We start from the raw sequence: 27652 nt of genomic DNA on the forward strand, positions 1-27652 counted from the left end.
TATTATCTATTAAAAATTTATTTATTTTTATTTGAGTTAGGCCCTACAATTATATCCTGCTATTAAGGAGACATTGAGGACCTCTCGAATTCTGACATCACATTAGGCCTATACTAAATTAAAAAATAAAAGTCCACCCCCATTTTTTTTTTATAATTCAAATGACCGTTTTTACTGATCCATAGGGTAAAAACCGAATGGGATCGTAAACTACATTACATTGAATTAAATTGTAACAGTGTCGGTTTTTTGGATGAAGAGAGAGGGAAGCATTTTAACAGCACCCCGAAAGAGGGCGGGACGTGTGTGGGAGGTAACTCGTGACGACAGGGACTGTCGGTGCTTCACCAGCGAGAAGTTATTGGAAAATATTGGTGAATACTTATCTCGTTTTACTTTGTGTAACCTGTGTATTGCTTATAAATTTGCTTTTTCAAACTGATTTCAGTAAATTCCACCGATCATGCTTGTCGTGGTGTTTACAGTTTATTACGGCAGACGACAGATTATTGTCGACAACAACAACGACATCAACATTGAAGATAACTGTCAAAGCACGCATGCGGATGCCTATCACGTATGAGTCATTGGCAAATGGAAATGTATAATTGCAGCAACTAATTGCAACAATACAACACAGGAGCACTGTCATTTCATTTAAATAGTCCTGTTACGTTGTACAGCGGCACTAGCGTTTCTATGGCTATGAAGTAATTATGCAAGGTTGAAAATGTAATGATCCGTGTTGGCATTTCAGGAGCCCAACGAGTGCATGCAGATATTGACGAGACAGGGTGGGGGTTCTCGCAAACTAATGCAGCTGAAAGGCTTTTAGATTTTATTTTACTTGTTAGACTGAATATACATCTTGCAAAGCTGGGGTATGTGGGTAGTAGCTACCGTAAAATCACATCTTTTAGTTGAATTAGTTTGCGAGAGCTGTCTTGTTTAAACCTGTGTGAACTCAAATCACACACACACACAAAAAAGACTCCTGATATGCTGACTCAGCTTATTGTAACAGGTTTTTAATGAGCAAACTCCACTATGGTTTTTGCTCCATTGTAACAAGTGCTATTTCAGTTCTGATGGAATAATTTGAGGTTTTTGTTTGTCAGGGAACATATTACAGATGATGCTTTGCTTTAATATTTTTTTTTTTTGATTTATTTACTTGATTGGTGTTTTATGCCGTACTCAAGATTATGTCACTTATACGAAGACAGCTGGCATTGGGGTGGGGGAAAACTGGGCAGATCCCGGGGGAAACCCACGACCATCCGCAGATTTGCATTAATATCGGATGCCGTTCCAACTGCAGTGACTACTGGGTTGAGAAATATTTGAATAGGCCATAATCATGGCTGCTCAACCTCTAGTCAGAGACCCTGTTGTTCGCTTGATGTGGTGAGGCACAGATTGCGGAGCAAATAAGATCTCCACTTACCTCTAGCTGGCCAAATCTTTGTCGTAATGTCTCCACGTCCAGTAATAATAAAAATCCTACTCACAGTTTTGTAGAAGTGTGTAATTATATCACGATTTGATTATTCATTCATTTATAAGGATGTGGACGTCGCCCTTAAATTTCGTTTCACAAATATACATAAGCCAGATTTAAAATAGAAAGTTATTAAAAGTATTAAAGTCATACTATGACATTTCTCAAAAAATTGTTTGAGAGATTTTCAAATTTTCAGCAGGAAAAAAATGTTTTTATCCCATTGTCAAACACGATTTCACCGTCCCTTCTCAATCCAGTTCTGAACTAGACAAATGTTATTGTAATACTTAGTAAAATCAGTATCTATTCCATAAACATGATAAAGTGTTTGTATACATGTAGGAATATTATAACACCCTTCAATCTCCTGCAATTTTAAGGATCATATCTCTTGCCTTATGACTTGCTAATCTAACATATGCTGATTAAATTAACATATGTATTTTTGCTGTGTTTTACTGTTACTTCTTAGGTTGGCCAGATTTTGCTGTCTTGTGTTGGCGATGTGATGCAATGCTAGGCCTAACCGGCCTTTCCAAAGTCCAACGGTTCATTCTTGGCATCGTTGTTCTGCTTTTTGTGGACTTGTTGAGAGTGGTGTCTTCAGAACTGACTCAGGTAAAGCACAAGAAACTATTTCTCTGGTATTTTCACTTTCATTTTTCAAACAAATGAAAGCAGATGCATTACCCGTAATTGCATTTTCAAAATTAAAGTGAGGGAAGTTGTTTTTGTAAATTCAGAATCAGCGTTAAAGGATACTTGAAAATTGACTCTGAAGGGAAGATTATGGTTTTAAGGGAAAGGGAAAAAGATGCCCCCCCCCCCCAAATATTCTGGCCTCAACCTACCGATGGTTGAGTGTTTTCCCTGGGTTCTGTCCAGTTCCTCCCCAACATAATGCTAGCCGACGTTGTATGAGTGAAATATTCGTTAGCAGGTCATAAAAAAATTGACAATAAATGTGTCATAGTGGCTAGGTGGTGTGAGGCAAGGGAGGTAATTCCTTAGAAGCCTATTGCATGCTGTACATTTCTGATGGATTCGTGGTAATGTGTGCCTGCATGCAAGTTGCAGTACATTTTTTTTTGTGTGTTTATATTTTTCAGTACATCTTTAATGATGTGAGCTTTGACAAGCCATTCTTCACAACTTACCTGAAGACGACAATGTTCATGTTGTACCTGCTTGGATTTTTGTTATGGCGGCCGTGGAGAAGACAATGTCGAAAAGGGGCTTTGGTAAGCACAGTAAATCAAAAGTAGGCAAAGTATAGATACTCGTATATATGGTATCTGTTGGAGTGTCATGTATGGTGTCTGTTGGGTGTGATTCTTGGTGATTGTTGGAATGTGATACATAGTATCTGTTGGAGTGCCATGTCTGGTGTCTGTTGGGTGTGCTACATGTTGATTGTAGGGGTGTGATCCACGGTGTCTGTTGGTGTGTTATATCTGGTGTCTGTTGGGTGTATACTTGTGATCATGGAATCTGTCAGTGTCATGTCTGGTGTCTGTTGGGTGTGATACATGTAGATTGTTGGGGTGTGATCCATGGTGTCTGTTGGAGTGCCATGGCAAGTGTCTGTTGGAGTGTCATGGTTGGTGCCTGTTGGGTGTGATACATGTTGCTTGTTAGAGTGTCATGACTGGTGTCTGTTAGGTGTGATAGATGGTAAGCACAAATTATCACAAGTAGGCAAGACATACACTAAAACTGGCAGCCTTCCTATGCTGTACTTATGAGAGGATAAACAGTGCACTGGTCTGTATACTGTAACTAATTGGGCCCTGGCATGTGCTGTCCATTGGATGTGATCCCTGCTGACCATGGCTAGTGTCTTACCTATGTATTCCAGTCAAGCTGTTCAATATTAGTGTGACCGTGCTGAGATCAATTTGTTACAAAGCAGTTGAACTTTGATCTAGGAAGTTATGACTGTGACCTTATTTGTATGAATGAGCCTGGTATTTACTATAAATGTTTGTTTTCACATTTTGAAAAAGCAGTTGAGTTTTTCAAATTTTTACGTGTGTCAGACCCTAGATCTGTAGGCTCAGCCAACTGTCTGTCCACTTAAAACGAAGAACAGAAGACTTATGACATTAACATGTGCATATTCTCTAGTATAAAAGAAAGAAGAAAAAAAAAACTTGATTTGATCAATTTACATTTGAAGTACAAGAAGTCATTGATAGTTCTTTTCTGTGGAACAATTCATGCTGATTTGTTTGTTTCTCACAGACTTTGGTCAACACATGAAATTGTAATTATATCTCATTTTCCAAATGTATATAAAGTCAAATAAGTTTCTTGTAAAAAGAGTCAAAATGGATCAGACTTTAGACAATCGATGGAATTATTTTTTTGTTTTTTTTGTATTCGCCTGTGTACCATATATATCATACAGGGGCATATTGGTATAGGACAATATTGGCGGGAATAATGCTCCACAGAGCTTGCTTTGTCCCAGCGTAGTTATTAACTAATACTAATGACAGTAATGGCGAATTATACAGTACAGATGAGAGATGGCTGCTTTTTTTTTTTAGCTTTAAAGAAAAACGAAACAAAATGAAATGTGCATGATCCATATATCCTACATAATATAATACATTTAACGCTAGATAATAAACATCTGTTGCAGGAATTCAGATTTAAGTTTTGGTTTAAACAGAGGTGAAGAATTAAGACTCCTGCATTAAGTTGATAATGTGTTCTTATTATGTGTTTTTTTTTATATTTAATTCTTTGTGTTACAGGTGATTCCACCACATAAGGTTGAAGACATCGATTCCGGGGGAGAATCAGAAAGCTATCTGGTGAGTTTCATTAAATTCTTGAATATTTCTGCAATGTGACAATTGTTACTGTTCATTCGTTGTTTTCATCACATTACATGGTGTGTCTTGTTTGTTATCCAGTTACCTTCATCTTTTATTATACGACGTTAAACTGCAAGCACTCACTCACTCATCTTTTACTATATGATGCTAAACCCCAAGCACTCACTCACTCATCTTTTACTATACGACGTTAAACCCCAAGCACTCACTCACTCATCTTTTACTGTACAATGTTAAACCCAAAGCACTCACTCACTCATCTTTTACTATACGACGTTAAACCCCAAGCACTCACTCACTCATCTTTAACTATATTTACACTAATCAAAGATACAGTTTATTGACCAATGAACCATTCAACTAGCTGATCTATAATGTATAAACCAGTCAGGTAACAGACTGGTAAACCAGTAATCTACAAACCAGTCAAACAAGGTACATGTGTAAACCAGTGGGGAACAGACTGACAAGCCAGTCAGTTAACTGAGAATAAACCTGGCACATAACTGGTCAATGAACAAGTGAAGTGCTAAATGACCTTAAGTTTCAGCCTGAGACTGAGAAAGTGTATCGCAGGATGCATTGCATTGGTTGTGGTTGTTACTAACTGAGCGCTTGGGGAGAGCATGAGGGGTGGTCAGGGGATTATATTGACAGTTCAGGAATGTGATCAACAAGCTCTGTTCACCAAAAGTCAGTTGACAGTTCATGTTTTCCTCATAATAATAATAATAATAATAATAATTTTAGTTCATGCACTTCGCAATCTTTTGACTGTTTTATTATCGTTAGAGATAATCTCTGTGGGGAATAAGCATGACGACCCAGTGTCTTAACGCATGTGGTGTCTCGTGTCAAATATCTGTTGTTGTACTGCAGTGTTCTCTGTATACAAAGCTGTAGCAGAATTTAGCACACCACGAACCCATACTTACAAACTAAGCCTACCAGCAAATGAGATGAAGATGCAGCTGTAGCTAAGCATTTCTTATTCATTCTGGGGTAATCTGAAGGACAGTCAACTTCCTCCCATATTTCGTGAACATGAATACTTAATTTACTTAATATTTAATCAGGTCCCCTCAGATGAAATTTTAGTCATACAGATCGGTTTTATCTACATGTAGATACAAGCCACTTACAATCACTGGACTTGAAATTTGCACGTGTCTACCTATCAATCACATGATTTTTGCTGGCAAAAGGCAAAACAATAAGCTTGTCTGTCGCTGAAGACACGTAAGTCATGTCTGGGCCAAACTACATGCAGGAACTCATAAAACATTTTGTTTATAAAGCCAGTAACGATGCTGTGCAAACTCCTAATGTGATATCAACTCAAACAAATCCGATATGCCGGGCTCGCACACAGGGCTACTGAAAAGGGTAAAAGTAAATCGTTTTCGGAAACCTCACATAGAAAATGTTTTCTGTCTTTGATGAAGTTCCCGATATAATATGAGCGCAGTTGGGACCGTAAAAAAACAAAATTTGTGTGTAGACTGACATACTAAATTGGAATTACTTGATTCATAGACATATTCAGAGATGAACATGCAGGCCTACTAGCCAGGAGACATGACCCAAGTGGCGAGGATTAACAACCAGAGCTGCTAAGTGACATACAGAGTAATGAAACCGACAGGCAGCTAATCGCTCTCTTTTGTTACCTTTGCCGTAAACTCAGATCATGCGAAAGTAGACGACAGTAACTCGTGTCAGTCATTTAAAGTTACTGAATGATGAACCAGGCTGCTAGTTTAACCACTAGTTCAACCACTAGTTCATCCCATTTTCATGCTCTCATCCCTCGCAAGTTCAAATGTTGCATATGGCGTAAAACAGCAATCAAATAAATAAATTGAATCTTGCCCCATCATAAATACCAACCATTTTACCATCTAAAGCATTCATCGATATGAGGAGTTATCTCCCTTGTTACGTTTGCTGTCAAAAATTTTTAACATGATCAAGAGCATAATAAATGAAGTCACGTAGCCACTGATTGTTTTCAGCCATGTTGATTATAAACTCAAGACTCAAAATGTGGAAGCGGGCTGCTTCGGTGGCCTAATGGTTAGAACATCCACCTCAAAGTTGGGAGACCCGGGATCAAACCCTGGTCGGGTCATACAAATCCTTTAAAAATGGTAGTTGATGCTGCCTCACTTGGCACTGAGCACTGAGAGGTTAAAGCAAAGAAACATGACTGGTTTGCTCGGTGTCAGTATATGTGACTGGGTGGGGTGTCTTGTCTGGTGTCTTTGGCGTGATACTTCAGTGGAGGCAGCACTTTGGCAGCATGGGCTCACCCTGCCACAAGAAGACACAGTATATGTACAAACACATAATGACTCCTCATCATGTCCTATGACTGAAAACTTGTTAAGTATGATTTTAAACCCGAGGTGTTCATTCATTCGTTCATTCATTCATTCATTCAAAATGTGGTCAACTGACCTTGTCTATGTTTGTATTCATCAGAGTGAACCGATTTATGTTCCGATCAAAGTGGAGAAGACGAGTGGTACAGAGTCTGAAGATGGCTCAGGTAAAATAAAGGCAGATCCAAGAGTACTGTTAATAACCTAAAATTTGGCCAAAAAGTTAAAAAATTTTTACAGGCTACTAACAACCTTAATACATTATTTTGTGTTTTGAAAGTTACATTTTCCAGTAGGATTTGACTCTACCTCGTAAACAAATATGAAAACAACTTTCTAAGATCAACAGAATCCTCGGAATCTGGCAAAATGTTTGACTTAGTCATGGGTGAAATTTCAGGGGTTTGTTGCGGTAAATATTCAGGTGATGATAGATTGCACAAAGTGTGTCTTCGGTGTGATACTTCAGTGGCAACAGCTGCCCAGTGACTGGCACTGCCACTGGAAGACATAGTATACAGACAGACTTCTTATGTCTCGTCGTCATGTGGCTGAAAAATTGTTAACTAAGATGTTAAATCCCAACCCTACATACATACATACATACATACATATATACATAAACCACATACATACGTACATAAACCACATATATACATACATACGTACAGGCAAACAAACATACAAACAAACAGTCTGAGCCAGGAGTAAAGTTGAAACCAGCCAGAAGCTGAACCAAGAGTATAGCTTCCAGGGCTGATACTTTCAAAGAAAAGGCTAACCCAAAAGTTAAAAGTCAAGTTGACTCTGCAAATTAATTTACAGAAGTGTAAATATTAAGTTTCATAGCATTTCACAATACAGAAATTCAAACATTTAAGTATAAAAATAATATCAACCTGCAGAAGCATTAAGTATATTAGTGTTTCTCTTTGTTTCAGTGGAGGACAGTAGATCAGTGCGATTCAGCAACCTGTCCGAAGTCCGTCAGTGTCCAGGTGTGTTGTCTTGTTATAATCAGTCTTTGAGTAAATATAAAGCCTTTCCAGCAGGTGCCAAGCCTCAGTTTCGCATTCCGTCAGTGTTTTCTTATAAACAGTTGAGGGGCAGTTGAGGCAGAACCTTCTCGCCCAGGTGGTGGCTGTGAGTTCAAGCCCAGCTCATCCAGGCTTCTTCTAGCTCCTGCTGTCTGCCAAGGTGACACACCAACCTGCTGATGGTCATGGGTTTCTTCCCACTATAACGCTGGCTGCCATTGTATAGTGAAATATTCTGGAGTGTGGCATAAGCACAAATCAGATAAATCAGTAAATATAAATAGTTGATGCTTCAATGATTATGATCAAATGTAATCAACAGTTTTATGTTACTTCATGTGTAACGTGGCTGAGGATTAATTTGATGCTTCAATGATTATGATCAAATGTAATCAACAGTTTTATGTTACTTCATGTGTAACGTGGCTTAGGATTTATTTGATGCTTCAATGATTATGATCAAATGTAATCAACAGTTTTATGTTACTTCATGTGTAACGTGGCTGAGGATTAATTTGATGCTTCAATGATTATGATCAAATGTAATCAACAGTTTTATGTTACTTCATGTGTAACGTGGCTGAGGATTAATTTGATGCTTCAATGATTATGATCAAATGTAATCAACAGTTTTATGTTACTTCATGTGTAACGTGGCTTAGGATTAATTTGATGCTTCAATGATTATGATCAAATGTAATGAACAGTTTTATGTTACTTCATGTGTAACGTGGCTTAGGATTAATTTGATGCTTCAATGATTATGATCAAATGTAATCAACAGTTTTATGTTACTTCATGTGTAACGTGGCTTAGGATTAATTTGGTGAAATGTTTCAGTGAAATATGTTCATGTGTGCGTTGACATATTGGCTAAAGTTGCTATGTTGTAGAGGAGTTGGTTCAAAACTGACCTTGGGAAGGAAATTTGCAGATACCCTGCTCTCAGTGCTTACGGGGCCTTGGTGACAAAAAGTAGCCAATGAGGATCATTTACGCTTTTTTGCCCAGTTTAAAATTTGTTGAAGATAACTTGCCTTTCACACAATTGTTGTGTGCATATCTGTACATTGCATATAGGAAAGTGTGTCAGTATCTTGCCAAAGGTGGTTGGTTTTCTCCCAGGCTCTCAGGTTTCCTCCACACATAATATTGACCGCTGTTGTGTAAGTGAAAAATTCTTGAGTATAAAATTAAGCAACGTTCAGATTTCAATAGATTGTAAAAGGCAATTCTGTGGGTTTTGTATGTTGCAGACAAATTTGCGGAGGATGCGTTGATAGCACGACTGTCCTACACTGCGTCTTTACGGGCAGAGGAAGCTAGATTTAGATCGCTAAGCAAACTCAGCGTCAAGGAGGTTGCCAAGCTCAGCTTTATCTTCTGTATATTGGTAAAAACATTTGCTGTTTTCGTTTCTTTCTTCAGTGGTGCAAAGTTCTATATACACTTCCATAAATATCCAAGGAATTGCTCTGGCTTGGTTGGTGCTGACTGTTTTTCACCTCCTTTCTATGGAGTGAAAATTTGAAGTCAAATTATATTATTATTATTTACTTTTTTAAAAGTTGAGGACCTTTGTAAGTAGTTAATTTTGACTCTTGTCTCTACAGGTCAGGTGTTCAAATCCATCACTGGCAGGTTCAGCTAGAGTGTATTGAATTTTTTTATTTCCCCACTCCCACTGTTTGTAGGACCTTGGTGACAGTAAGAGGGTCATTTGCATTGTCCTACATATGCTAATAGTCACTTGTCTTTCGTCATTTATGACCTGGAAGTTTGCATGTCACACATGAGCATGATGGGAAACTTTGTCAATAATTCTCAGAGGCCTTAGGTATTAAACCAGACAATAAGGTTTCTTCCATAATGATAGTAGTGACTGCTATGGTACATGTATCAGGGAAAAATGCTAGAAGAAGTTGATTTCCATAAACATCTGCCGTTTAATAACAATCAAATAAGAAAGTTTTTTAACCAGATTTCCCAGAAAAAATTGCCATTATTCACATTGTTCTTTCTCCAGTGGTTTTTCGCAAACCTTGCCTACCAGGAGGCGCTTCACGATTCCCAGGCGGGCATGGTCAATGTGCTTTCATCCACGTCAGGGTTTTTTACGCTTATCCTGGCAGCCATTTACCCAACATCCAATGCGGACAAATTCACATTGTCCAAGCTGGTAGCAGTGTTGGTTAGGTAAGCATACACAACCTAAAGTTTGTTATGTAACAGTGTACTTTCAGAAGCACATAAAGGCCTTGAAATGGTACTCTGATGTCAGTGCTGAAGTCTCTCTGATAAAGAAATTAATCATACCGATAACTTCACAAAAAACTTCAGAAAGTGGGCGAAGAAGTAAATCGAACTTCACAAAAAAAAGAAATCCTAGATGGCCCCAAAAGGTGGACAAAGGAGTGAGTCAGACTACACAGAAAAACTCTTTAAATGGTTCCAAAAGATGGACAAAGGAGTGAGTCAGACTACACAGAAAAACTGTGGTTCCAAAAGGTGGATGAATCCAATCAGAATGAAGCATAATGTGTGGACAATTGCTTAACTTCAGGTGATCTACAGAATTTGGTGTTCATTTGTGTTCATGCTTTAGTATGTTTTTAATCCCACACTTCCAGAACTCCGGAGACCTGGGATCAAACCCAGGTCGGGTCATACCAAAGACTTTGAAAATGGCATTTGTCGCTGCTTCTCTTGGCGCTCAGCACTTGAGAGATTAGAGCAAGGAGGTAGGGCTGTTTGGCCCTGTGTCAGTATAATGTTACTGGGTAGGGTGTCATGTCTGGTGTCCTCAGCATGATACTTCAGTGTGGCAGGACTTTGGCTGCATGGGCTTGCCCTGCCACAAGAAGACACAGTATATGTACAAACACCTAATGACTCCTTCTCGTCATATGACTGAAACATTGTAACATATTACCTTGCATCCCAGGCATTCATTCACTCGTTCCCACGCTTCCATGCACGGTCTTCTCGCACCATAGTGCTGGCAGCTGTAAATATTCTTAAGTACAGCGTAAAACGACAATCAATACTTGCACATGTAAATAACAAGCAGATATATAATCCACATACCAGCTGCAGTGTGCTTCTGGATTATCTCCCTTGTCTCACGACAGCAGCTGGGACATTATGCAAGATTACTTTTTGAGATGTAAAACTGAAACCCCATGGGACCTCGTCTATTAAAGTAGGCCAGTGAACCCCTATATGAGTTACGTTACGAAAATGGCCAGCGTTTTCTTGGGGACAGAATGTATAAAAAGATGACATCAGTCATTGAGAGTTGTAGAAATGCTGAGGTTCCACCTGACCTCAGCTGAGATCAAGGGAGTTCATTCAGTGCGTCCCTGTTTAATGCAGTAATCAATAGCTCTCTCTCTCTCTGTCTCAACAGTATTGCAGGAGTCATTCTGGTCAGTCTATCAGACAAGCAGTTCAGTGAGCTGGATATCCCCGTGGGCGCTCTCTGGGCGCTGCTAGGGGCCATGTTGTACGCGTTTTACTTGGTTGTTCTCAGGAGGAAGGTCGACCATGAAGACAAGATTGATATACCTATGTTTTTTGGTAAGATTGATATACCTATGTATTTTGTTAAGATTGATATACCTTTGTATTTTGATAAGATTGATATACCCATGTATTTTGTTAAGATTGATATACCTGTGTATTTTGGTAAGATTGATAAAAGATTGATATACCCATGTATTTTGGTAAGATTAAGATTGATATACCTATGTATTTTGGTAAGATTGATATATGTTTTTTGATAAGATTGATATACCTAAGTTAATTTGTGATTTATTTGATTGGTGTTTTATGCCATACCCAAGAATATTTCACTTATATGATGGTGGCCAATAGAACACCAATCAAATAAATAAAAAAATAAAGTCTGACAAGCCCCTCTGTGTTACAAGTCTTTGAAATTGCTCCACCAGATCTGACATCTTTTTTTTTTTCCTTTTGCTGCAGGTTTTGTAGGCTTGTTCAATGCCTTGCTAATCTGGCCAGGCTTTTTGATTCTCCACTACACGAAGACCGAAGAGTTCCAGTGGCCTAGCAAGCAACAGTGGCTTTACGTCTGTGTCAATGGCATGGTGGGAATGGTCGTGTCAGAATTACTCTGGGTCTGGTGAGTCAGACACGACTACTGTAAATGGTCAACCTTTTTTGACCACTAAAGCTCTGTTTTCTGTGGAATATATGATTACAGTTATTATGGAAGTGATGCTGAAATGATCTGTTTTTGTCACTAAATCTGCAAGCTTCAATAGATTATTTCTCTGCAGCTCATACACGTCCTCTGAGAATGTTGTGAAAATATTTGTCACAGAGGAGGATGAAAATGTTGAAGAATTATAGTCTTTATAGATATTTACAAGTGCTGCCTTGAAGTTGCCTTAAAATTAAACAATAAATAGATCAAAAAAATTCTTACACGAGTGTACGATTTAGAAGAAAAGAAATTCTCAGATAATTTATACTGACATATGAGAACTTGAGCTAAAGTTTGGTAAATATAGAATATTTTATTTGATTAATGAATATGGATTTTGTGCCAAAAATCTAATAGCAGTGAATTTTAATTTTTAACATTTTATTGCAAGGCTCGAGGGACAGAACCGTTAGGGCCTCATCTGAATTACCTCCCTTGTTACATAACTGGAGCTATAACAATGCAAGATTAGTTTTTGATGCATGAAATTAAGGGAAGTGGGACCTTGCCAAGTGAAGTATGCCCATGGAGTATGAATTTATTTATTTATCTGATTGGTGTTTTACACCGTAATCAAGAGTATTTCACTTATACAACGGCAGCCAGCATTATGGTGGAAGGAAACCGGGTAGAGCCCGGGGGAAACCCACAATCATCCGCAGGTTGCTGCAGACCTACCCACTTACGGCCGGAAAGGAAGCCAGCGTGAGCTGGACTTGAACTCACAGCCACCGCATTGGTGAGTGACTCCTTGGTCATTACGCTGCGCTAATGCGCTAACCAACTGAGCCACGGAGGCCCCCATGGAGTATGTAGGTTATGTCACAATAGCTAATGGCAACTAAAGGATAGGCAACATACTACAAAACAAAAAACAAAAAAATACATGACATAAGCCATTGAGAGTCACAGATTTTAAAATAATAAAGTCTATGTTTTCAGCTTAGGTATAATATACATACTTGACAGAATTCTCCGAAGATATATCTGTTCTACATGTACAGCCACAAGGACAAGCAATAGGCAGTTTTTCCAGATGGTACATTTGTAGGCTGAGAGCTACATGTATCAAGGCAATCAGTGGGGACATTTCGGACGTGCGCTGGGTACACTCAGATATTTTGTCCTTTTTTCTTGAACAAATAACTGTATGTAAAAGGCCTTGTGTTGTTGTTTAGGACTTCAGCAGGGAACATACGCATTATATAATATTTTCCCTATGCGCTAAATTATGATAAGTCTGAAGATATTAGAACGTCGTGAGTTTCCAGGCATAACCCTGTATAGAAATTTTACCTCCAGGCCCTGAAGAGTTCAAGATCCAGCCACATGTACGCATACATGTCTAATTTGTGTGTTTCAGCTGATAATGTTGGTGCCCATGTAGGTGTATTAACACTCTAATTAGTTTCTCACTTAGAAAGAAAAATAATAGTCAACAAGGTTGTTCCAGAGTTTCCTTCCCTTTATATGAGATATGTTGTGTTAACATCTTGACTGGGCGTGAGTGAGGGAACTTGCTATTCAGCCATTGAAATTTCGTGTACTGTATTTTTTTATTTATTTATTTATTTATTTGATTGGAGTTTTAAGCTCTACCAAAGAACCTGCGGGTGGTCGTGGGTTCCACCCTGGCTCTCCCCGGTTTCCACCCACCATAATGCTAGCTGTCGTGTAAGTGAAATACTCTTGAGTACGGCATAAAACACAAATCAAACAAATAAATGAATCTACCAAAGAATATTTCACTTATGTGATGGCGGCCATCATTATGGTGGGAGGATACCGAGCAGAGACAGGCAGGCTGCTGGCAGAACTTCCCAAGTACGACCGGAGAGGAAAACATAAGCTGGGCTTGAACTGACATCAGCTGCATTGGCAAAAGAGATTCTGCAAGTTCATTGTTTTGCGCGTGCACATAAACCACTAGGCTCCAAAACTTGATGTATCAATCAGATGTATTATGGTTTATGTTTCAGGGGCTGTTTTCTGACCACGTCACTTGTTGCCACTTTGGGGCTAAGCTTAACCATTCCTCTCAATATGGCCGCTGATGTTTTCATGAAGAATGTAAGTTTACTGTCAATCCTGGGTTGAGTCACACCTAAGACCTTGAAGGAGGAAGTTATATCTTTCTCGCCTGGCATTCAGCATGAAGGGGGATAGTGCGACGACTGGTTGACCGGTATCAGCATAATGGCTTGGGCAGGGTGGCTTACTTGCCTTCATTAAGGTGTCTCAGTGAAGCAGCACTAGATAAAAGAGCGGTGGAAATCCGTCCTGCAACAAGGAGGCACATTACATGCACTCTAAGGATTGCTTCGTTGTCATTTGACTGAAAAATTGTTAAGTACCATGTTAAACCCCAAGCACTCACTCACTAAGTTTACTGTCAACATTTTCAATATGTGGGTTTTTGGAAAATGACCTATAGTCACATGATCTGTTTTCGTTCTGGAGGGCCTAAGGAAACTACCTGGCCTTGGACAGGAAGTTTGATTCTCACTGTGTGTGACAGTTAGTGGTCAGTGACTCTAATCTGGCAGTTGGCACAGCCTAGGGTTTTTCAAAGACCACTTGTCTACCACCAGTATGGTGTGTATATCTGTATGTCACATGTGGCTAAGCTTGTCACTGACTGACCAAGGGCATTCTTCATCCATGGAACTGACCAGTATTGTAATCAAGACACATTCTTAAGGATGGCGTTAAACAACCATTAAATATGTAAATACAGAAACCTTGCAGCATTTTAGAAATTAGTTAATTATGAATAATTTCTCAAACGTGTTTGTTCAGTGAAATTATTTATTTTGGGTTTAGAGGCTCAGAGTTTTGTCATCCTAAAACATTAAAAAGTTCACAGCTTTGGTTATTGCATAGACGTCAAGTTACTAGGAAACGCCTTGCATGTTAAATCTTAGGCAGAATGGCTGGTTTTCGACTCTGTTGCCAAAGTTTAGGGCACAGAAAATCATCAAACCTTTTGTGAGCAAGCTAAGATTAGAGGGTCACGGATAATTATGACCATTTCAAACCTGAAAATTATAATACTTTTAATCGTCGTGTGAAGATGAATTCGAGAAGTTAAATTACCTTCTTCTTGTTGTTGTTGCACAGGTTGCCCACTCGTGGATGTTTTACGTAGGCAGTGTTCCTATTTTCCTGTCATTTTTTGCCGTGAGCTTCTTATCACATTTTGATGGATGGGACCCTGTGTTGTTAGCGCTGAAAAAACTGCTACATTGTGTTTGTCGTCTGGTAACTTTACCCAGGTGAGTAAACCAGTCATATCCACACGACTGAAATTCCCAACAAAAAACTGCTACATCGTGATTGTCGTCTAGAAACTTTACCCAGGTGAGTAAATCAGTCATATCCACACGACTGAAATTCCTCAACAATAAACTGCTACATCGTGATTGTCGTCTAGAAACTTTACCCAGGTGAGTAAACCAGTCATATCCACACGACTGAAATTCCTCAACAAAAAACTGCTACATCGTGATTGTCGTCTAGAAACTTTACCCAGGTGAGTAAAGCAGTCATATCCACACGACTGAAATTCCTCAACAAAAAACTGCTACATCGTGATTGTCGTCTAGAAACTTTACCCAGGTGAGTAAACCAGTCATATCCACACGACTGAAATTCCTCAACAAAAAACTGCTACATCGTGATTGTCGTCCAGAAACTTTACCCAGGTGAGTAAACCAGTCATATCCACATGACTGAAATTCCTCAACAAAAAACTGCTACATCGTGATTGTCGTCTAGAAACTTTACCCAGGTGAGTAAACCAGTCATATCCACACGACTGAAATTCCTCAACAAAAAACTGCTACATCGTGATTGTCGTCTAGAAACTTTACTCAGGTGAGTAAATCAGTCATATCCACACGACTGAAATTCCTCAACAAAAAACTGCTACATCGTGATTGTCGTCTAGAAACTTTACCCAGGTGAGTAAAGCAGTCATATCCACATGACTGAAATTCCTCAACAAAAACCTGCTACATCGTGATTGTCGTCTAGAAACTTTACCCAGGTGAGTAAACCAGTCATATCCACACGACTGAAATTCCTCAACAAAAAACTGCTACATCGTGATTGTCGTCTAGAAACTTTACTCAGGTGAGTAAACCAGTCATATCCACACGACTGAAATTCCTCAACAAAAAACTGCTACATCGTGATTGTCGTCTAGAAACTTTACCCAGGTGAGTAAACCAGTCATATCCACACGACTGAAATTCCCAACAAAAAACTGCTACATCGTGATTGTCGTCTAGAAACTTTACCCAGGTGAGTAAACCAGTCATATCCACACGACTGAAATTCCTCAACAAAAAACTGCTACATTGTGATTGTTGTCCAGAAACTTTACCCAGGTGAGTAAACCAGTCATATCCACACGACTGAAATTCCTCAACAAAAAACTGCTACATCGTGATTGTTGTCCAGAAACTTTACCCAGGTGAGTAAACCAGTCACATCCACACGACTGAAATTCCTCAACAAAAAACTGCTACATCGTGATTGTCCAGAAACTTTACCCAGGTGAGTAAACCAGTCATATCCACAGGACTGAAATTCCTCAACAAAAAACTGCTACATCGTGATTGTCGTCTAGAAACTTTACTCAGGTGAGTAAATCAGTCATATCCACACGACTGAAATTCCTCAACAATAAACTGCTACATCGTGATTGTCGTCTGGTAACTTTACCCAGATGAGTAAATCAGTCATATCCACACGACTGAAATTCCTCAACAAAAAACTGCTACATTGTGTTTGTCGTCTGGTAACTTTACCCAGGTGAGTAAACCAGTCACATCCACATGACTGAAATTCCCAACAAAAAACTGCTACATCATGATTGTCGTCTAGAAACTTTACCCAGGTGAGTAAACCAGTCATATCCACACGACTGAAATTCCTCAACAAAAAACTGCTACATCGTGATTGTCGTCTGGTAACTTTACCCAGGTGAGTAAACCAGTCATATCCACACGACTGAAATTCCTCAACAAAAAACTGCTACATCGTGATTGTCATCTAGTAACTTGACCCAGGTGAGTAAATCAGTCATATCCACACGACTGAAATTCCTCAACAAAAAACTGCTACATCGTGATTGTCGTCTAGAAACTTTACCCAGGTGAGTAAACCAGTCATATCCACACGACTGAAATTCCTCAACAAAAAACTGCTACATCGTGATTGTCGTCTAGAAACTTTACCCAGGTGAGTAAACCAGTCACATCCACACGACTGAAATTCCCAACAAAAAACTGCTACATCGTGATTGTCGTCTAGAAACTTTACCCAGGTGAGTAAACCAGTCATATCCACACGACTGAAATTCCTCAACAAAAAACTGCTTCATCGTGATTGTCGTCTGGTAACTTTACCCAGGTGAGTAAACCAGTCATATCCACACGACTGAAATTCCCAACAAAAAACTGCTACATCGTGATTGTCGTCTAGAAACTTTACCCAGGTGAGTAAACCAGTCATATCCACACGACTGAAATTCCTCAACAAAAAATTTGATACTCACACCTGACCAATATCCTTGAATGAAATGTTCTTAAGTATAGTAATCAGCACCGATCAAATGAGTAATTAGTTATGCTTGAAAACTATTGTTTAAGATACAATTTTGTCATCAAATAGATGGTATCAAATCAAATGATGTTTGAAATAGCAAGAAAGCAAACGCGTCACGCTATGGATGAAGCAGTATGCAATTTGGAAACAACAACAACACCACCATAATCAAAATATATATCTAACATTGTTGTTTGTTTGGGTTTGTACAGGGTCCATGTCTGGGAATTGGACCGTGAGCAGTCGGAGAGTCTGATTGGTGTAGACAGCACAGACGGAAGCCTCCATACCACATGAGACTGTTCCACAGCAGCTGTAACCATGGCTACACTGGCTGTCAAGGGAAATGCTCTAGAAAACTTGTGCTCCTAATACTCTTGTCTATGGTAGCAAAGACCCTGTTCATTGTTCTGACACTACCTGGTAACCTTTGTGAGTCAGTCTTTATTAGTTTTTTTTTTTTTTTTTTGTTTTTTTTTGTTTTTTGTTAAACATTTTTGAGCAGTATTTTTCAAGAAGATAGTGTGTTCACATGTTGGCTTTCATCAATTTTGACCAGAATCAAAACACCTCTTCCCCTGCCCTTACAAAAAAAATTGAGAAATTAGTTATGAAAAACACAAAAGGTAGTTAATTGTCTTATGTTAGTATGGTTTTGTTCTTGGCTCATTTTGAAAGAAATATTTTCTTAGCTAGATTCGTAATTTGTGGTCAGCCATTCCTACCCTACAAAGATGTATATGAAAAGATTGTGCCTTTAATTGTGCCGATTCTTTCTGTCAAGCTCTTTGGCGACACCTTGGCAAGTAGATACAGATGATGCAGAATTCCTTTGAGACAGATTAACACAAAAAATAATTTTCAGAGCTGAGATTTTAAATTTTGAACATCAGTGAAAATTGGAACAGTCTGAATTTGGGGTTTAGAAATTGAAAATGCATTATTTGACTGTAAATTGTTTTAAATTTAATTTTGACCTCCAACTTTATGCTTACAATTTCAGTTTGAACTCACACCAGACAATAAGTAATAACTGCGCTTTGTTGAAATTAATTCTACCCTTCACTAAATCGTAACATCTGACCTATATATGTAAACTAAGATGTATACTTGAACAAGAGGGCCAGTTATTCAGGAGAATTTGTAATGCTAATTATATATGTTTATACTCAGGTGTGAAAGATGTACAAAGTTTTATTTCCATTACTCTCAGTCTTGTATACAAGTCCCCATAAAACTGTGTATATATTTTACATTAACTCAGGCTGTATAATAGTGTAACCAAATATGAAAATATGAGTCAGCATGGTTTCTACTTTACAGTATATATTGAGGATAAACTCAGCAACCAGTGGAATAGAAAATTGCTCAGTCAGAAAAAAGGACAGTAGGATGCTGCACAATTGTTTCATCGTATCAACAATCAGATGAAGATTTTTGTGTTAGATTGATAGCAACATTTCTTTTTTTCATAGATGTAACCAATATAGCTATATACCAAGAGAGTTGTCATTTGCTCATCCAGTTCCAGTGTAAACATATTCCACAGTGATTTCTCGTATAAAATCACTCATTTGGATTGAAATAATAATGTGTTCATAGATACATCCAGCCATAGTGATTTCATTCATTTCCAGTGATTTACTTGTTGTATGAACTGTGTACGTTTTGATTTAACTATTGTTTGAAGCAGATGCATTCAACATCCAGCATATGTGTACATGTAGGTGGCCATCTTTAGCCATGGAGGTACAAACAGTCGCATGATAATCAATTCATCTTGCCTCAGTTTGAAGTGCTACAATTTGTCATGTTTTCAGTGCTCATTTCTTGCATGCTGTGTGACCCTTTTTTTTTTCAACCTGTAGCCATGTCATCATATTAATTCAATCATTGTTAATTCTGTCACAGCTTGGATGTGTTCAAATTAAGCTAGTTTTAAAGTTTAACTAGATAAACTCTGTAATTTTGACCAAACAGTCAAACAGTTAGTTTGCCCATGCAAGTTACATTCTTTGCATAAAACATTCTTGAACACCTTTTTTTTTTGAAGCAGTCTATTGATATTAGTTGGAAGTTGACCGATCTACGAAAGGCTTTTTACAGCTACTTGTTTGCCACCATTCAACAGGAAAACGTTAATAATTCACTAAAGTTTAGCACATTTTTTTTACTTTTTTTGTCCAATTTATAGTCAAATGCTGATTAAGCACGCTTAGTTCTGCAAAAAATCTACCATTTTGTGAGTCTGGTATTTTTTGGAGACAGAAATCTCTCATGCCAGTTTTGTGGATTTTTGGAGATTCTGATATTACTGTAACATTATGCTAAGCTGTTGTATTTTTGAGTAATATTTCCGCAGACTTGAACTCCCGTACGAGTTGAGCCTGTTGATGTATAAACACTGACGTACATCTGGATGACTTTTCTGTAGGAATACTTTCCCTGCAGTGGTATCTCAATGTTTAACACCTGGCCACAGGGTCACGAATCGAGTCAGAATTTCACTCATTAAATTTGATATGTTCCTGTTCGTTACTTTACCTGAAAATTGTTTTACAATAACTTTCACAGAATTTACGTTGTCAAACAATATATTGATCTTGTTGTGTAAGAAATAACAATTTTAAAGCCATTTGAAATTTTGACTTAAGTCTAAGACGGCTTCGTGACCCTGGGGCCAGATAAGTTACATTTACAGAGCTCTGCTTAACGAGTGTCTTGATATACAAATCTGGGCATCTCAGTGTCATGTTAGACACCCTATTCTGACAAATCAATGATTTCTGGGTTGCCTTACCACATGTAGTTAGCTTGGCTGGATAGGCACTGTTCAGGTTGGTGTTTGCAGGCTTTGTCCATCTGTCTGTCTGTCTGCATGTTTGTCCATTTGAAGTTTCATGTTCTTGCTTGTCGTTCTGTTTGTCTGTCTGTAGCTGTTGTATACTTGGTGACATGTTGGTCTGTCTGTCCGTTCTTTTGTCTGATCTTCGATCTGCCTCACTTAGCTTGTCTCTCTCTGCTGTCTGATTCATCATATACATGGTTTTTTTGATGTTTTTCTGCCTGTATAATTCCCATCTTTCTATATCACTCTGCTAACTGTCTCATAATGCAGTTGATTATTTGTATCATTTGCCCTATCAGGACATACGTCAACACCTCGCTGTCCTTGTACCCGGCTCTCTATTTAAAGCTCTATTTTATGTGTGTTTTAATGGGAAACTCGTAGAACTCTTTCCAACCTGTATCAAGAAGGGTCAAAGATGTGAACTGAATAATTCTTCCTTGTATCACCTCACAATTATCGGTGTACGTGTGCTCATAAAACATACATGAAGTACACATGCACTGCAACGTCACAGAAGAAAACGATGCGTTCTGCTCTCGTTTGGATCTTCTGTGTAGCTTGTCCTCGAGTCTCCCATTGTTGTATATGTGTTTAATTAATTCCTCATTTTATTTCAAGCTTGTTGAACCAAAATGGAATCATTACAGTTACAGTGTGGGAGAAAGCTGTAGAAAAAAAAAACAAAGCAACAGTATGATATATCAAGGTATCTGTGTGAAGCACCGCCGTCGCCATCTTGTAATCAGTCCTTACCTCACTGCACGGGCGATGACCCCATTATGCAATAGCAGTCAGTTTACCCCTCTGAATTTAGCTATATGCTTTGTGTTCTGATGCCATTTGACTTGATATTTTCTTTATGATAATTGCAGACTGCAACAAAAATTGGCCAAAGAGAACAAATAACATTGTACTTTTAAATAACAAGGAGCCTATATAAATGGCTTTTGATAACTTACAGTATTTCATTTGCTAGTCATACCATGTAGTCACGGTAACCATTATTTGTAGATTTCTATAGGGAATAATGAAATGTTTAGTGATTGGAATAATAGGGTGAGTTTCGAGTCCGAACTCTTGTATCGATGAAGGTAGAAAAAGGGCATCTGTATCATCATGTGACCGTTAAAATTGTCAGACAACTATTTTTAATCGCATTCACTATAGCATTGGACGTCTGAAAAAAGTGTCATAAAAAGTCAAAAAGTCATAAAAAGTAAAAAGTGTCATAATAGAGAAAATTGATAATCTGAATGTTAGTGAACTCAAGAAGTTTCTAAAGGAAAGAGGTATTATTTGAGCCTCTGGAAAAGGGCGAGACAGGTCACCAGTAAATTAATGTCAACAAAGGTTGCCTAACATTTTTTACAAGTCCCATGACACAGTAGGACTATTTTTACCTGCGATGGCAAAAAGTTCCAGCTCGAAATTCCCCTGTTGTATTATATTTAGTTGCCATGGTTACACAGGCCGATATTGTTCATGTCTTTTGTAAACATTGTTCTTGTATAGAAATGATAGAATTATGTAAGTCTCTCAGTAGTGACCAGGCAGGTAGTTTGTGTATTATTTTAACTTTCAGCTTTCTCCAGCTTTGCAAGCTTTTGCCATTGACATTGACAGTTTGTTAGCCTCGAAAAAAACCTATCCTGTTTCATTTGGCCTCGTGCCTATTTCCCCGCACAAAGCCATTTCTAACCTTGTCACAATGCTCAAGTTCTTATTTCCAGAAGCTACATGGTGACACTTTTGTATTCAGATAAATTTTGGTGAGATGGAAAAAGTATTAATGTGTATGGCAAAAAAAAAAAAATTCGCTCACAATTGGTATTTGGTACTCAGTCAGAAAATGGTACTTAGTGTTAAGTTGCCCTCAGCTAAGTGCACTTTATATCTCTACAACATACGCTGCCATGGTAGTTAAGGGTTTTACTTAGCTAAGTGAGCTTCATGAAACCAGCCCCATGTGTCTATATATAGTTTGGTAGACTACAGTCTGGTAGTGCAACTGTTCAAAATATAACCACTAAACGCCAAGGATGAAAACAATAACAGGTGAAAGCACGTATGTTTGTTGCCATAATATAGAGCTGGGTAGACGAGTTTGGGCTCAAGTTGGGCTTAGATTCAGTTTATGGGATATGCGTTGTACGGCAGCAAATGATAAGAGTTATACGCTGATGCCTAGCTCCGAGGTCAGTTGGCAATGTGCCCAGGTTAGAATCCACATGAAGGGTATCCTGATGTGACGTGTTAGAAAATGCGTATATCTATATTTGACGGTATATTTGTCCCTATTTTACACAGCACAACACCCAACCCATCAAAAAACTCCTCACAACACATAAGAGTATACAGACAATGTCAAGACTACAAAACTAATTAAATCTTTTGTAATTATATGGCATTGTCTTGTAAGACAATGGCGTGGACAATGACATGTAGAACTTCCCAAATGTTAAGCTTAATGATGCTCTCGGTGACACAAAACAAGCCTTGCACATCCCTCTAGGCCACCCTATCAACATTTTTGGAAGTTTCTTGCAATGACTGTGTCAAATTAATGTTCCAGAGTTTACGAGTTAAGTCCGTTACATTTCTTTAGCTGTTTATTGATGTAAAATAGGAGATTTTCAAAAAGCACAGGTGGGGTGCCCAACATTAACACATGAGGGTTGTTTTACAGGCTAGTGCATACATGTACATGTATATGAGAAATAGAAAAAAACATGGTTCAAGTCCAGCTTATGCTGACTTCCTCTTCGGCTGTATGTGGGAAGGTCTGCCAGTAACCTGCACCATAATGCTGGCCACCGTTGTATATGTGAAATATTCTTGAGTAAATAAATAAATAAATAATCAAAAAGATACGCATGTATTTAATCCATGCTATTGTCTTCGAACATAATTAGATTAATCTTAAGTACTGGTCATGTTGTATATGTTGTGTATATTCACTGTTTGATAATGATTATTTTGAGCCTTTTATTGTTTAAATGAATGAACGATTATGGCTTAACACCAAGTCCGCAATATTTCAGCAATATTATGGCGAATTATTGTTTAGCTATATTTAGTGTAAACCAAGACATGAGCGAAAGCAAATCTGCAGATATCTGACACCAGTCGACCCTTAACATGAAAGCTATGCTGGGAAGAAATAAAACAGGACTCAAATCTGCGCTGATTCCATGTACGTGTGGGCTTCATTCAGTAGACTGCACGTGAATGTGGGCAAATCTATTGCCCCTTTTAACTATCCCTGTGGTGTATGCATTTAGAAAAACCCGAATGGAGGAGTCATAACAGAAAGGTATAAAATTTAGGGTGTGTTTCTTTACATGTGTGCGGCAAAATGAATAACGCGCGACATCAAGGAACATAAATCTATAAATGGTGAATTTACACTGAACTTACAAGTCGACTGTGTGGGGCTACAAAGCCACTTTTGACTTATCAGAACCTTGAAATAAGATCTTAGAGCTTATTTTTGAGCCCCTTAAATTAAAATTTTGACCACTTCATTAACATTAAATTAAGACAGATGTGGCAGAGTTCAGCTTCCATTATACCAAAAACTAAACATTGTGACAACGTTTTAAATTTTGACACAAGACTTAAGTGTAATCTGCCGCAAGTTTCACAAAACTTCCAGAGCTCAGTAAATAGCTGAAGTCAGCAGTTCTTCTATAAAGTCCAACATGAACTGTTTCTGGACAAAACTGTGTGTCGAAGCCGTCAAAAGTATGATACCCGTATATGTATTATGTTGTTTAAACAAAAGAAGTTTCCTGAAACAAGGCTCTCACCTATTATGCTATTTTGTTTCTTTTTTTAGTTGCCATAACATATATCTCATAGCTATGACAATTTAGTCATCTTGAAAACCGCACAGTTAGCTGCATATATGGAAGACCAGAAAGTGCATATACCGCATGCTGCATACACTCCTCTGCCACGTGCGGAATCTTAGCTTTAAACTGATTGTAAGGCCTGTATGAATTATTGCACTGATCACAGTTGTCTTAGAAACTGCGTTTGTTTAGTTTATTTTAAACATCTGAAACACTTCGTTAGCAGTCTGTCATGAATACCACTTAAGGTGACTGAATGAATGAATGATTATGGCTTGTGTCGTATTGGCAACATTTCGGCACTATCATGGCGGCCACTAAATGTGAGACAGTGCAAAGGTTTTGTTACATTAAGCTTTTCTTTGAAAGTGATGAAATAGTGCTAATATTTAAATAAGTAATGAGGTGTTTTTTCTGCTACCCCTTCTGATATTTTGATTATCTGTCAAAGAAATTGGACAAAACACAGGTGGGCATACAATATTTGTTGAGATGCAGTGAATAAAAATAATGAAAAGAACAGAAAAGTTTAAATTTTGCATCGGCCAGCCATTATATTTCTTCCTCACATTGTGCATAGACTTAAAACTGAATTGTGAACACTAGTGTATATGTACCTGACGAGGATACGTATTCTTTTCGGTAGAAAAAAAAATTCTGATTATTTATAACTTCATGAATTATGTTGAACATTTTTGATTGAATTTATTCTTTCTTTTTGACAAATGTAACCTGAACGAAATATGTTGAAGATAAATACTTACCATGGTTCACCTGGACAATATCTTACAGACTATTTAAATGTGGAAGGTTCCTGTCCTAGAAACACTGCAATACCTTATACATACCGATAGATTTAGTTTGTATGTTTTTAATTTATATTATTTTGTAAAAATGAGATTGGTGATTCAACATTATGGATTTATGTGTACAGAAGAGATTTTCAAGGTACAGGCACAGAAATATATATACATCATGGTTTTAATAACAATTTTGTTTTCAGGATGTGTAAATATTCATTTATGTTCTTTTTTTTTTCTCTCAATTTTCAGTGAAAACCATAATTTTCATTGAAAACATAAGTTCAAGAATGGACAAGATTTGCTTTTCACCTATATTAAGCAATATGGCCATCACGCTTTAAATGTGTGTGGCCTGGTAAGTTTTGGCTTTGACACATTTATTTTTCTCAGGATCCAGGAAAAGTTTTTGGCCATAGATATTTGTAATATGATATTCAAGTCGTTCTTTTGCACAGCTAAGCCTAATCGGGAATATTTTTGCTGGAGAAAGAAAACTGGCAGATCGGCAACAACAGACACAAATGTTGTACCTTTCATGATGATAAAAGTGATATAAATGTTGTACCTTTCATTTGTTTTACCTGCTCTAAATTACAACATTGTTGACTGATGCTTGTGTGCAGTGTGTTGTACATGTTTGTGACTGTACTGTTTATAGGGAAATGAGAAAATATACATCATACAAGAACACTTTTGAGTATGTTCCTTCTTCTGTTCAGAAACACAACAGACATATGACAAGTGACAGCTAGTACGTTATCATTGTTAGGGGTAACACTTGATGAATATACCACAGATCCCAGTGCTGAAAACTGGTTGAGACCATCCCAGGTTTCGACCTCGGAGTCCAAATCTCGAGCAACCCAGAAAATGCTACCCCTTATAATAATTCTGTTACAGTACTTAAAATCCACTCTCTAAGATCACCTACCAGTCTCAGAAATTTGACTGCCATAGGACTCGTAAGTCCTCTCCCTGGCAAGATCGTCTGAAGTTTTCTTCTCTCCGCAGCTGATAGACACCTGGCCAGTCAGGATGCAAGCTTGAATCCAGCTCTGGCTGCTCTCGACTTTGGAGTTTAAGTTGGGAGGTTTGTCAAGTCTATACCAGGAGAGCCGCACCGGTATTATTCAACTTTCCTCCACTGACGGCATTCATGGGGTTTAGAACATAGGCATGTTCATGTAAAATTGGCCAAAAAAAGTGACTGTGCATTGAAATTCGCATTTTTAATCAACAACAGCACATTCCACATTAAGGGCGATAATGCCCTAATTTTGTACTTTATATACTTTTTTAATTCTTTGGGGGTTTGTGTCCAACGTAATTGTGGGAACTTGCCTTGCAATTACTGACCGGGAACATCCATTTTGATTGACAACTGCTCTATATGTATGCGAATGTCTGCTGCGACGCATAGATTTGGAAACATTTCTTAACATGTTGTGTGTTCATAGGAATCGGTTTTAGCAGCCCACACCGTACGTGGGAAGGTCTGCCAGCAACCTGCGGTTGCCCAGCTTCCTCCCACGATAATGATGCCCATTGTCGTATAAGTGAAGTCTTTTTGAGTGTGGCGTAAAACACCAATCAAAAAAATAAATTTAGCAGCCCACAAATAGATTACATCGTTAAAACTTAATTTTCGGCTGCCGGTAAACACGAATGTGTTGGCCATTGCGTTGAATACCATGCACAGGGCATTGTGTCTCAGTACTGCTTGGCACGACAATACATCGTTTGATCAGTTGAGCCAGTGCTGCTAGTCTGAGAGAAAAACCAGAACAACGACAGGTAAACAGCAGGTAAATGGTCACATGTAACCTGTGAAATATAGCCTCATGTCAATTTACCCCAATCAGGGTTTTCCAGATTTATTTATTTATTTGATTGGTGTTTTACACCACACTGAAGAATATTTCACTTATACGACGGAGGCCAGCATTATCATGGGAGGAAACCAGACCAAGCAGGGGTGAAACCCACAACCATCCACAGGTTCCACATTCCCAAGTACAGCGGAGAGGAAGCCAAAATCAGCTGGACTTGAACTCACAGCCCTCCTACCTTTGCACACAATACTTAGAGTCTACTTACGTTTGTCTGGAATTTTCGAACACAGGGTCGCCTTGAGTTAAAAGGACAAATCCTCCGACGTTTCTATCCAGAGCAAGGGGATTCTAATTGATTTTCCATTGCAATAAGTGATATGTTAGAAAAGTCAAGTAATGACCCTTAAAATAACAGCACAACTTCAATTAAATTTGCCCTGGTTGATTGTTTGCCCCAAATCTGCAATACATATCCTCCGTAAGTGTGGCACCTGTCCACACCCGTTGGCAGAGAAGTGAAGCGAGACAGCTGTGTGCAGTGTAGTGAATATTTATTTTATAACCAATTCCCTTGTCCGCCATACATGTAGGTAACTTAACTACAGCATAGTAAAAGGTACAACAGACAGTGAGCTGTACACAGGACAAGCGATGAACACAGGCTAATTAATCATATTCACAGTCAAAACGCATTAGC

At 38.3% G+C, this 27652-nt stretch overlaps 1 protein-coding gene across 1 annotated transcript; it reads left to right on the top strand.

The window, feature by feature from the left end:
• The first annotated feature begins 350 nt into the window (after positions 1–350).
• LOC135464803 (solute carrier family 35 member F5-like) lies at positions 351–18068 on the top strand. Its single transcript, XM_064742358.1, has 13 exons — positions 351–374; positions 1977–2122; positions 2614–2745; positions 4267–4326; positions 6835–6901; positions 7676–7732; positions 9028–9164; positions 9798–9967; positions 11181–11350; positions 11759–11918; positions 13982–14072; positions 15123–15277; positions 17828–18068. The coding sequence occupies exons 2-13, from the start codon at positions 2018–2020 to the stop codon at positions 17910–17912; spliced, it is 1389 nt and encodes a 462-aa protein (XP_064598428.1). The 5' UTR covers positions 351–374; positions 1977–2017; the 3' UTR covers positions 17913–18068.
• Positions 18069–27652: the final 9584 nt, after the last annotated feature.

The sequence above is a fragment of the Liolophura sinensis genome, chromosome 4, assembly GCF_032854445.1.
Source record: "Liolophura sinensis isolate JHLJ2023 chromosome 4, CUHK_Ljap_v2, whole genome shotgun sequence".
In the NCBI taxonomy this organism is placed as follows: Eukaryota; Metazoa; Mollusca; class Polyplacophora; order Chitonida; family Chitonidae; genus Liolophura; species Liolophura sinensis.